The following is a 12336-nucleotide window of genomic DNA, read 5'->3' as shown; positions in this document are numbered from 1 at the left end:
CTAACTCCAGTTGACAACTTTGCAAATAAAAAACATATAAATTAAAACAATAAAAGAGAATATTATTTAATATTTTAAATACAAAGTAACAAAAGTATTAGTTAATTACATTTTTCAAGCCTTTCACAATCATCAATATTTTCTTCAATTTGTATTAGTTGATTTGGTAATCTCAACCAATCCTGTGTACAAATTAAAGCTTCCACAATCTTAGGAGTTAAGAACTCCTAAATGGATCTAACACTCTACCACTTGTAGAAAAAACACTTTCAGAAGCCACAGTTGATATTGGAACTGCAAGAATATCCCTTGCAATTTTTTAGAGAATGGACAGTCTCTCAGAGTTCACCTTCCACCATCTAAGGATATCAAAATCATCCTTATCTTCCACAATAGCCTCACTCAAATAGAGTTGCAGCTCAATCCGTTTAATGCTTCCACCACTCTCCATCATTTTCCTTTTCAGTTCACTTTTCAACCTAGACTGTGGCCTACCAACAGTAGTAGCACTGGCCTGCACAGTCACTGGTTGAGAAGGTTGGGCAACAGCAGCTGGTTCAGTGCTTACATTCACAAAGTAAGTGGCTGCATAATCATTGAACAGATCAACCAGTGCAGATTAGACCTTAGCAAAGCAGTCATTGCCTTTATCTTCACCACAATGTAGCAAAAATCGCGCTTAGGCGCTAGACGGCACCCTGCCGCATCGTAGAAGGCTAGAATCGGCCACCTCCGCGGCCGAGCGCCTAGCCGTCCGATTTTCTCGCTTGAGTTTCTAGATGAGTGTTGCTGGAGTTTGCAGACGCGAGTGTTGTCAAAGTTTCCAGACGTGAGTGTCGCCGGAGTTTCGAAACTCCAGTGCGAGACGCCACACTTTAGTCTTCCGCCGCAGCCTCCGCTCCGCCAGGCCGTCATCCTTTGTTTAAGGTTAGAAAGAAGACGTGGCTAGAAGAGGTCGTCGATTTCGTAGCTGAACTGCTGAATAGATATACGATGGTCGGCACTGCAACTAGAGGCGGTCGTCGTTGTTCCAGCGAGGAGTGTTCGATGGAATCCTCAATTACTTTGCTAGGTCTAGATTTGATAAGTTAAAGAGATAGGAAAATGAGGGAGGAAATGATAAATAAATAAATATATAACAGATATAGGGGCACGTTAATGGATGTGATGGATGTGAGATGTGAGCTGTATTGTTGAGTAAAAGTAGGGGCACGTGTCGAAGTCTAGGGGCATGTGTCGGCTTTGAGCTGCATTATAGATTTGTAGTAGAGATTGTATTTGTAGTGGAAATTGCATGTAGACATTACTCACAGAGTCACAATAGACGACGCCATGTGCACTTGTAGTGGAGATTTCATATATGTTGCTTACCCAAAATCGGGCGCCTAGGGGACGCCTAACGATTTTTTCAATATTGCTTCACCATAAAGTTGAGTAAACTTGGCAGGCATATACTCAACTGTGACAGTAAAGACATTCTTAATACCCCACTCAACCAGACAACTCTCCAAGGCATTGGCTATATACTCTCCCCTATGAGATGAAACAAGGACAAAGGTTATGATTTTTTTTGTTGAGCTTCCACTGATCATCAATGAAATGTGCAGTAATGCACATATAGTTTATCCTCTTTACAAAGGTCCATGTGAAAGTGGTTAAGCTCACTCTTTGAGAGCTACCCTTAAAAATTTGTTTAAGGACTAATCTCTCATCTAGGTATCTTTGAAAAATATCCCTTGAAACTGTACACCTAGAAGGGATTTGGAACCTAGGGCAGGCAACTAGAATAAATCTCCTAAACCCTTGCCCCTCAACAAACCTAAAGTGCAACTCATCTATTATAATCATCTCACATAAAGCCCTCCTAATGGCTTCCTGATTAAACACCCAAGTGCATAATTCCCCGATTACCCCCTCAGAACCCTCTGGTGCAGAGGATGATACAGCATTGAGGGTGAGAAGTGATTGCCTTGTATACTTAGAGTGAGGATTTTTAAGACAGCTCATCATATGATTTCTTAAAGAGGAAGTGTCATGTTTTTCTTGGCTCACAAGCAAAGAGTCTTGAACAATATAGGCACCTCCCCTTAATCAACCTTTCCTCTTTATCAAGGATCTTTTCAAAATGATCCCACACCTTTGATCTAGACTCAACATCTTTCCTCTTTTTTTTTTTTTTTTAAGAAACAGCAAGAGTCACCTGAGGCTGTTGAGCAGATGTCTCAGTGCTTTGGGCTTGTCCTCCATGTCCCTCCTGAGTTGAGGGTTGTGTCCCAGAACTAGGTTCAGTGATGCTCTCCATCTAAAAGGATAGACATCAATTCATTATCCAACAATGGCAAGTAGGCAACAACCAACATAAAACTGATCAAACATATAAAGAATTTAAAGAAATCCAGATTCAGACACTTGTTTGTGTCATCATCTATCAAGATTTCATAATTACATATTTACATTATTACAAACATTTAAGAATATTTAAGGGTCATACATCCATAAATATATCATATATTTACATTACAAAGAAAAGCAGATTCAGGAACTTTATCCAGTTCATCATTATCTGGATTTCAGTTAAGGGCTTCCACAAATAAATTGAAATTTCAAGTTTCAATCTTGATAATTTCACATTTAAGCCTTTAACTTGTAAAGGGACATCACAATAGATCACATAATATCACAAAATCACACTGCTTCCACCATTATATCATAATATATGAGAACATATATATCACAATATTAGCAGGTTGGGTCGGATTTTCACAACCCTACACAATTAAAACAACTTCCACCATAATAGATCAGAATATATCACCTAAATCACAAATATAAAACTAGAGTTTGCGACTAAAACAGATTCCACCATAATAGATCATAATATATCACATAAATCACAAATATAAAATTATGATTTGCGATTAAAACAGCTTTCACCATAATAGATCATAATATATCACATAAATCGCAAATAAAAAACTAGGGTTTGCGATTAAAACAGCTTCCACCATAATATAGCATAATATAACAGAAAATATTCATCATATAACACCAATAGATCACATGCAGTGGATAATCATAAATATAAAAACTAGGGTTTGCGATTTACTTGTTTTTCCCAAATATTTCCTGGAGAACAAGGGTCTCTAATCAGTAATCACCACGAGAAGGGCTTCCACCACTCTAAGTCGCCAACGGCCACTGGAGAATCGAAGACGAATGTCTCAGACACAGCCCACAGATCTCACCGTCTCAGACTCTCAGAGAGTGAGACAAGAACAGAGAGAATCGGACAATCGGAGAAGAAGAGAGAAGTAGACTAGTAGAGAATAGAGGGGTAGAGAACAGACTCACAAAGAGAATCGGAGTAGAGAGAGCTAGAGAGGAGTGAGGAGTAGAGAGAAGTCAGAGAACAGAGAGATTCAGAGAAGTCTCTAGAGAAGTGAAGAACGACTGTGTAAGTCTGCAAACGCATCATATATACTAGGCTTAAACGATGTCGTACCATAGCATTCTAACCCTAACCCTAAAAAATATCGGATATTCGGGCAGGTCGGATGTGAAAATATCCGCATCATATATATCCGGCGTCGTTTGGCTACACGGTTCGGATATGCAATGTCGGATTCGGCTCGGAGTCGGATGCCTTGTTTCGGATCTCGGTTCGGTCGGTTTCCACGGATAGGGTCGGGTTTGCACAGCCCTAGTCAGAACTGCTGCACAGGAAAAAAAAACTAGGAACTAATTTGTAAGACCCCCGATTTTCATGTCAATTTAAAGCTTAATTATGCAAGGCAACTAACCAACATAACATAAAAATAAACACAGCGGAAGCCTAAACATAAACTGAGAAAACCAAGGAGTGTTATGCCACGTCCACACCAACGTGAACGCACAGGCAAAAACCAAAATCATCAATCTAATATGTCAACATCAGAGGCACGCAGGCCCAAAACACAATCTAAATTGTTCAGGGAATCTAAACTATCCATGTCTAACGCTCTCGGCGAAAGAGGACAATCACAAAGGCAATACTACTATTAAAACCCGAAACAGAGCGTAACTAAACATAAGTGTTTGGGGTGCTATGCCACATTTGAGCTGGAGAACTCAGATGCACAGGCTATACTATCTAAATATCCTCAAAACAGTGTCAATACACCATCATGACACGCAGGCCGATAAGGAAACTAACTAACACAATCTAAAGTAGAAAACATCAAGGCAAGACGACAACAATAACCAGTACAACTCGAGGCGTATTCTACTAATCACAAAGTAGAATACCACTCGACACGCTTAACAGAAAAGATAGACAATCACACATTGCAACACATGCCACCGTGACACTACATGTCACATGTTCCAACCTTATGCCCCGTTCCAACCTTATGCCTACCGCCGGCCTTATTACAGTTCCAACCATTACCTCCGAGAACCCCTGTACTTCTGAGTCCAACCTTATGCCTCCGGGAACCGTCGTTCCCCCGCCAACATTTCCGCCAACAAGTGGTACACAAGGGTACCGTTTATTTCAGTCACACAACCGCCAACAAGTGAGCCTGAAGCCCATAAAACAACTCCATAATATCATTTCAAGGCCACCACGAGGACCATTTTGTACCTTGGTGATTAATGTCCCATACCATTAATCGTGCAATCCAGGTACAGCCAACACACACTTCATCATAGGAATCAATCAACGGATCACAACGAAGATATGAAACCATACTCAATCAAGGAAGGATTACAATCCGACATCAACGATGATCAACACAAGTTATCATCCACAAAAGGAAAGAACAAACCACACACGCTAGCATTTCAACATCAAACTAGCATGCTTATCAAACGGGTAAAAAAATCATGGTTCCGAAGAACGTACAAGACTCATCATGGTTCAACGAATCAAAATGTTGAACACTTAGCACGATTCAAGACACCAAATCCTACATGGATTCCTACCATCACGTTCTAGACATACGAAACATCAAGAAGACACTCAAATAGCCCAACAAAAGAACATCGGGAAGTCAAAACATCAATTACCGAGTCAAAAGAATCACGGGGAACAAATCCCCAAACATCACCATTAGTGTACCCCGCGGGGGGGGGGGGGGGGGGGCACTGGTGGACCTCCACCCATGGTTCCACCCGCGGGAACCACTTCCCACTAGGCATGTACCCCGCAGGTGGAGCTCTGCCCGCCGTTCCGCCCGCGGGTACACTCCTGTACCAAAAATAATCCCTTCGGGGATTTTCAACACCAAGACCAAATTCAAGTCCAAAACACCCAAAATCTCACAGAATACAACAATATGACTTGAATCAAAGGAATAGCCAAGCAATGACATACAAGAACCCTAATAACAAGCTCTAGATATGCATTCTCACTAGACAATGCATCAAAACTCACATTTCATAGCAAAATCACATGTAGAAGTCAAGAAATCATCATATAGGTAAGAAAATAGATTTTGTAAAGCATGGGTTACCTCTTGTAGCCTAAACCTTCACTTATCACACCTTTACAAGCTTCTAACAAGGCTCTCCTTCAACTCTAACTTCAAGAACACACCAAAAGACAACAAAGATTCTATCTTTAGAAAAAGACACCTTAAAAGGTACTAAAAACACTAAAGAACCAAAGATCTTACACTCCCTTATGCTCAAGGTCAAGAAAGGTTGAATCTTGGAGACCAACTTGAAGAATCTTGAATTGTCCAAACTTGGCTTGAAGAAGAAGCTAGCTATTTTCTAGAGAGAAGGAGGAGCTTTTCTTTTTAGGGTGTTAGGGAAAAGAAATGAAAGATGACTCTAGGTTAGCTTGGGATACAAACATAAGGTGAAAAGTCTTCTTTACCCTTACTAAAATGAGAAGTGTAAGGATACAAGGGAACAATTCTTTAAGCCTAGAGTACAACTCCTTGACTTGGATTGACTAGTCAATTACTAGTCCTCCGACTATTAAATTTTCAGGATTTTTGGAATAAATTACCAATTAAGCTAGGATTAATTATCTAATTAATCCTTAAATAGAATTTAGATTTACGGGGTGTCACATAATCAAAGTCATACATTCGGAAAGATCTAACGAATCAGAAGCAATTATAGAAAAAACACATTGTCATTTTTGTAAATAGCTCGAACTTTAAAGTGCAAGTAACAACGACACTATAAAGTGAAACTTTCAACACTATAGAGTGTAAGTAAGTAAAACTACATTGTGTATCTGTTGATAAATCTAGAAAATTAAATCTAAAGCTAAACTATAATTTACCCTGAAGGCTCGAACCCTAACCTCCCATTTGAGATAATCACTTCATGCCGCTTGACCATAAAATTTTAACTCCTAAATAGTAAAAATTAAACTCTTAAACCAAATAGAAAAACTAAATAAGTTTAAAAGGTTAACCCTAAGTGCAATTAACTCTCACATTCAGTGCAATTTATGATAGTGTTAGGAACACTTAATATTGTTGCTTGATGTACTTTATATTGTTGCTAGATGCACTCTAAAAGGTAAATAATAACTACTAAACTCTAAAGTCGACTTCTAAACCAAATTTAAAAAGCTAAACCATAAACCAAACATTAAAAAAAAATCATAAATTGTAAAAGCTAGGTAGACAATTTCATTGCACCTATACGTATTACGGGATGCACACTATGGTGTTGCGAAGTGCACTCCATAGGGTTATTAGAGTTAATACCTCCAATGGTCCTCCGAGTATTAGCGATTTACTAGATGTTGTCATCCAAGTTTTAAATGACTTCCAATGGTCCTGCATGTTTTAAAAAATAACCACATGTGGTCCTTTTAGGATGTCTCGTGGTCATTTTAAACTCGTGTTATTTTAAGAATTAGGACCACATGTGGTTTTTTTTTTTTTAACATGGAGGACCATTGGAGGTCATTTAAAACTCAGATGACCACAGCTGGTAAATCGCTAATACTCAGAGGACCATTGGAGGTATTAACTCGTGTTATTACTTGTACTTAAAGTTCAATTTATTTACGAAAATGCCACTATATTTTTTCCATCTCTCCCTACTTTAAAAAGTAGTTAGATTTCTAGTTATCTCTCGTGTGCGCGTTCTATGGGAATTGGATCAAATGAGAACCGGTGCACAAGAGAGAACTAAGAACTAATGTCAGTCGTTGATCTTGTTTAATATAACTACAATTATTATACTAAAATTTTCATGTGTTTCCTTGTGTAAGCGCTTTATTAACTTTCCTTGTGTAATAAAATTGTCCAATCATTTATAGTTACACTAATTGAATTATATGCTCCATCTCAACTAAAAGTCTAAGCTGATAGTTGGATTGCACATTTATGTTTATATATATTATATGCTCAACAACACTATTAGGGAATATGAGATGCACTATTCATGTAAATTACTTGCATAGCACCATGTGTATTATATTTCATTCAGGTTTTGTTAGATATATCCAATCGTTAACTAGTTGCACCCGAAACCCAGTTCTCCACATTTCTTTGTTTCACTATTTTGAGCATGGTAAAGTTATGGCTAACATACTAATAAATAATGAAAAAGTAGTCTCGAAAGAAATGGCAGGGTGAGTGTACATAATTCTCGTACTTAAAAATTACAATTTCAATTCTTATCAACACTCTCTCAGTAAAGTCCGTTGCAATTAATTTTTCATGTGTAATTTGCGAGCTATCACCATCAAATAGTCATTGTGAATTTCCCTCAACACTAAAAAAAAAAAAAATGAAAATAAAGCATAAAACAATGGGAATGGAAACTAATCAATATAAGAATATTTTCCTTCTGCGTTGAAAACAACTTTACACATGGTTTGCCCTATATATTTTGTTGTTTGGAAAGGACAAAAACTTATATGAATGTGATTTTTGCGCGATGCAAACTGCATTTCATACAAAAATGCAAACCAAGCCTCAAGGATCATATATACACTAACCTGCATTCAATGCCCCCATATTATACTGTATTCTGTTTCCCTAATTTCTACAAGAATTTCTGCATATTCATCTGAGTCAAAGGTTCCTTTGAATGGATGACAGTTCTCTAACTTCCTGGGAATAAACCGGTTGTTCTCGAATCTGAGTCAAAAGGATGGAAATTTGCTCGGATGCAAAATCGAGGCGTTCTTTTGACTTGGCTGATTCTGTAACAAGATTTGAAACCAAACTTTGCAGTGATTGAACCCTTTCCGTATGATCATTCTGATTTGTCTGGGGAGCTTTGCTTGATGGTAAGCTGATTCTTCGCCAACGAAGTGGTAAGTATCTTTCGGGAATTTGGAAGCAGTTTCCCGTTGATAGTACTCGAAGGGCATGCCGACAAAGTATCCCTGAGAACTCAAACAGCTGACAGCTGCAACCTATAATGCCTTCCCTCGGGACCCAATAAACCTTCCGGCCTCCCTCGGCTTTAGTGTGGTGGCGGACAAGAAAACCATCTTCCAACTGGAATGATGCATAATGTGCAGCCAAAACAAGCTGCTCCTGGAGCTTGGAAAATGCAAAAGGCGTGAGAACTGTAGCAGCGTGAGATTCCATGGGAGCCCCGGTTTTAAGGCAAATGTTTTGAAGATTCTGCTGCATAGTTTGTTGTTCGCCAGTTTGATCCTTGAAGTCCACAGCAACAGCCACCTTATTATGTAAAATAGGTCAGTGAAAACACAACTTAGTTTCAAGCTGTTATAAACAAGATTGACATGATAATTAAAAAGAGTTGGGAGAAAGGACACTTGGGGTTTCACTTTCAAAGCATCTATCTTATCAATCGCAAATTTCAGCAATAAATTGCTTAAGAAAATTAAGGGACAAATAAGATCAAGGCAAAGCAAGAGAGTTTCAGGGAGTTAAATTTTAGGGAAAATTGCACTTTTCATCTCTAAGTTATAAGGTAATTGTAGGATTCATTCCTACTTGTTGGGCGTGCTCACTTCTCGTCCCTAAGCTATATCTGACATTGCAAATTTCGTCCCTAATGTTTTGTTAGGAAAAGGACGAAATTTGCAAAGTTAGTGATAGCTTAGGTACGAAAAGTGAGCACGACCAACCAGTAGGGACGAATCCTACAATTACCCAATAATTTAGGGATGAAAAGTGCAATTTCCCCTAAATTTTACAATCTAAAATCATTACAATAAGTAAACCACAACAATGAATTATCCCATTTCCTTCAACGTATTCCAACCTATTCTATTTTGCCTACGACACAGTAGATATCATGTCTCTATCCCTTGTATGGTCTCACTAATCATGAACCATAGCATATCAAAGTTACATGGAATGTTTATCAATTGATAGCAGCAACATTAAAACATACCTGCTCCACAAAATGTGCAAGGCGGGTTTGTGCACTTAAGAACCGTTGAATAAAAGCATTGATTGACTTTGAGTGGCCAGCTGTAACCATTCCCGCAAAGAAATGGCTTCTTAGGTATGGCAGTGCCCACAGTGACCTCAAGGACAATAGACTAGCAATATGTCTATTATTATGCAGACCAAACAAATTCACCATATCTCTCCAACCCAACTCAAAGTCATCAATTGATTCCAAGTTGTAGAGTCGATAAAACTCAGCTTTCCACTCATTGTATCGTTCACCTAAAACAGCATTAAACCATGAAGGAAATTTTGCCACAATAAGCCATATGCATAGAGCATGCTTAGTTGTTGGCATCTCCACTGCAATTGCCTCCTTGAGACACATATTCTGGTCCGTTAACACTGTTTGTGGGGCTTTCCCGTTCATGAACCCCAAGAATGCCTACCATATTTAGAAACAAAAGGAGGTTAATCAACATTGAAAATATAATTACTTATAATGTTATATAAGAATTCCCTTTTACCTTCAAGGCCCATGAGAATGATCTCACATTTTCCTCTCGTAGAAGCACACAACCAAAGAAGCATGGCATACCATAATTGTTAACTCCAACCCATATCCCCATAGGCATGTCAAAAGCAGTCAAACAATGGGTTGTATCAAAAACCACAGCATCACCAAAAATCTCATAGGACTGGATAGATGAGGCATATGACCAGGCAATATTTTCCAATCTATTGTTACAATCAAGTGTAAAATCATACTTGAAATTTGGATCTCTCTCCTTAATGTTTCTACACATTCTTAGTAGGTCAATGCTTTCATCCTCAGGATCCACCTTCCTAAATGATTGAAGCAAATTCCTAACATCCTTCTCCGTGAATGGCAGATATCCAGGCTCTACACATTTCTCAAGCTCTAAAAGCCTCATCATTTGTTGAACTGAGATTCCTGTTTTGGCAAACATTAGGATTCGACTCTTGTCTGCATCACAAATCGTGCGGTACGCAGGAAGGAAACGTACTTGGTTTGGCTCTAGGAGTTCATGATTATGGTGGTTTACAAAACCAGTCACTCGCCATTCTGGAAGTCCAAGGTCAGAGTTCTTACTTATACGCATATATGCTTGACATCCACACCGGGAGGATTTCCTATTTCTTTGAGGTTTGTTCTCATTTGCAGGTTTGACAGGAGTTTTTCCAGCACGGTGGCAAACAAAGTAGCGCCTTGTGAGTCCTTTGCCAACACCCTCTTTGCCTTCTGTTCTATGTCGTCTGATTGAAAAGCCACAGCGTTTTGCAAATTCACTGTAGAATTCATAAGCAGCATCATGAGTTGGGAATCTCTGTCCCATGTATGGGATAGATTCATTTGTTGTCTCTAATGACAGTCTTGTTTGCTCTGGTGATTCCTCTGTGCTGCTTGTATCATCCAAAGAGAAAGACCTCTGGTCTGAAGGGTCACCATAAACTAACATCATATTCCCAGCCTCTCCAGACATTGTATCCCTCTCAACACCTTGTTGAATAGAAACCTGAAACGACGTTAATCCTTCTGAGTCACTACTTGTCAGAAAAGTAAAAGGATGACAAGAAACCACTTTTCAACGAAATCATTATGTTACCCATAATGACATTGTCCAACTTGAATATATAAAGAACAAGAAGATACTGAATTGAAACTAAGCAAGAATTATTTATAAAAGGAAGAACAAGCATGTCAAAATAAATGTGTCTACATGAGTGCGCAGTTTGTGTGTGTGTAAGAGAGTGCGAGTTATAGGAATGAATTGGTAATAACAACGCATAATTTTTATATCTATATAACAAAAGGGGGAATGCTACACTATTACAAGTGGGGTCAAATTCTAAACATCCCTGAAATATATCAGCATTAAAACCTTTTGACAAAAGTAGTGGCAATTTTCTAAATCATCCCACTAAACCTTTTGATACCGTACCATTGTTATATCAAGACTAACACTCAAGTAACATGAAGTTTTGTTTTATAAATAAATCATCCATATACATGCACTCCCGATAAATAAGTAATTTTCCATTAAGCAATAAAAATAAAATATTCACACTTGCTTCTGAGAACAATAATGCACGAATAAGCATTTGTGACTAAGCACCTTAAATATTAATCGGCACATATTTCAAAGCCATTCCTGAATTCTTGATTTTCACATTAGTGAAATAACTGTTCTTCCTCCCATTTCATTGTATTCTCTTCTTAAAAGGCATAGACAAAGCAGAGTAAAGAACGAAGAAGCTATGTTTGTTTTCTTCTTCTCCTTCGTCCCCCGTTTCTTGCATTTATGATATGATATAAGCCACATTTGTTTTCTTCTGTGAACAATGCACTTTGTTTTTCAAGATGCAACTACTCTGAGGAAGTAATAGAGCCAAGCTTCCAATGCCACCCTCAATACTAGCACCATTTTCCCATGCAAACCAACTAAACAGTGCACTTGTTTCAGCTAACAATCTATCAAAAGAAACTATCCTTTTTTTCAGCTGAAACTACATTTTAAGCATAAGAAACTTTACACTTATGAACTCTCCTTAGCTACAACTAGCAGCACCCAAGCTCCAATTGTTGTATGCAACAGTATATCACAAAGAAAATGCAATTCTTTTATTCTTTTCCCCAATTCCCAATTAGTACAATGCAACCACAGTTATCAAATCTAACATACAAAATGAACTGATAAGATTCCTGTAATCGCCAAAAGAAGTGAAATTTCAAAGGGAATTCTTACATTTTTAGAATCAAGCAATGATCATTACCAGAACAATAAAAAGGAATTTGTGGGTATTACTTACAGAATCGCAGAGGGGAACGAGCGCTCTCATTTATAGATGTAAGAGTTCTGCGATTAACGATGTTTCTGCGATTGAATCAACGATGAAGCTCAGACAGATCCGGTGAAGCGTACTGAGGAACCCTAATTTGCGCATGTATGTGAGGAAACCCTTTTATAGAACGGCGCATGTTATT

At 38.3% G+C, this 12336-nt stretch overlaps 1 protein-coding gene across 3 annotated transcripts; it reads right to left on the bottom strand.

The window, feature by feature from the left end:
* Nucleotides 1–7767: 7767 nt before the first annotated feature.
* LOC109174646 (protein FAR1-RELATED SEQUENCE 11) lies at nucleotides 7768–12336 on the bottom strand. Of its 3 annotated transcripts, none has more exons than XM_019323919.1 (5): nucleotides 12162–12336; nucleotides 11468–11823; nucleotides 9857–10867; nucleotides 9331–9774; nucleotides 7768–8648 (listed from the first exon to the last, which is right to left on the bottom strand). In XM_019323919.1, the coding sequence occupies exons 2-5, from the start codon at nucleotides 11486–11488 to the stop codon at nucleotides 8031–8033; spliced, it is 2094 nt and encodes a 697-aa protein (XP_019179464.1). In that variant the 5' UTR covers nucleotides 11489–11823; nucleotides 12162–12336; the 3' UTR covers nucleotides 7768–8030. The 3 variants fall into 3 exon arrangements, with proteins under 3 accessions (XP_019179464.1, XP_019179465.1, XP_019179463.1); XM_019323920.1 differs by lacking the exon at nucleotides 11468–11823 and having other exon boundaries at nucleotides 7768–8015; nucleotides 8292–8648; XM_019323918.1 differs by lacking the exon at nucleotides 11468–11823 and having other exon boundaries at nucleotides 12162–12334.

Source organism: Ipomoea nil, unplaced genomic scaffold, assembly GCF_001879475.1.
Source record: "Ipomoea nil cultivar Tokyo-kokei standard unplaced genomic scaffold, Asagao_1.1 scaffold0642, whole genome shotgun sequence".
Lineage (NCBI taxonomy): Eukaryota > Viridiplantae > Streptophyta > Magnoliopsida > Solanales > Convolvulaceae > Ipomoea > Ipomoea nil.
Note: the sequence above shows the minus strand (reverse complement) of the source record. Positions and strands in the feature narration are given on the sequence as shown.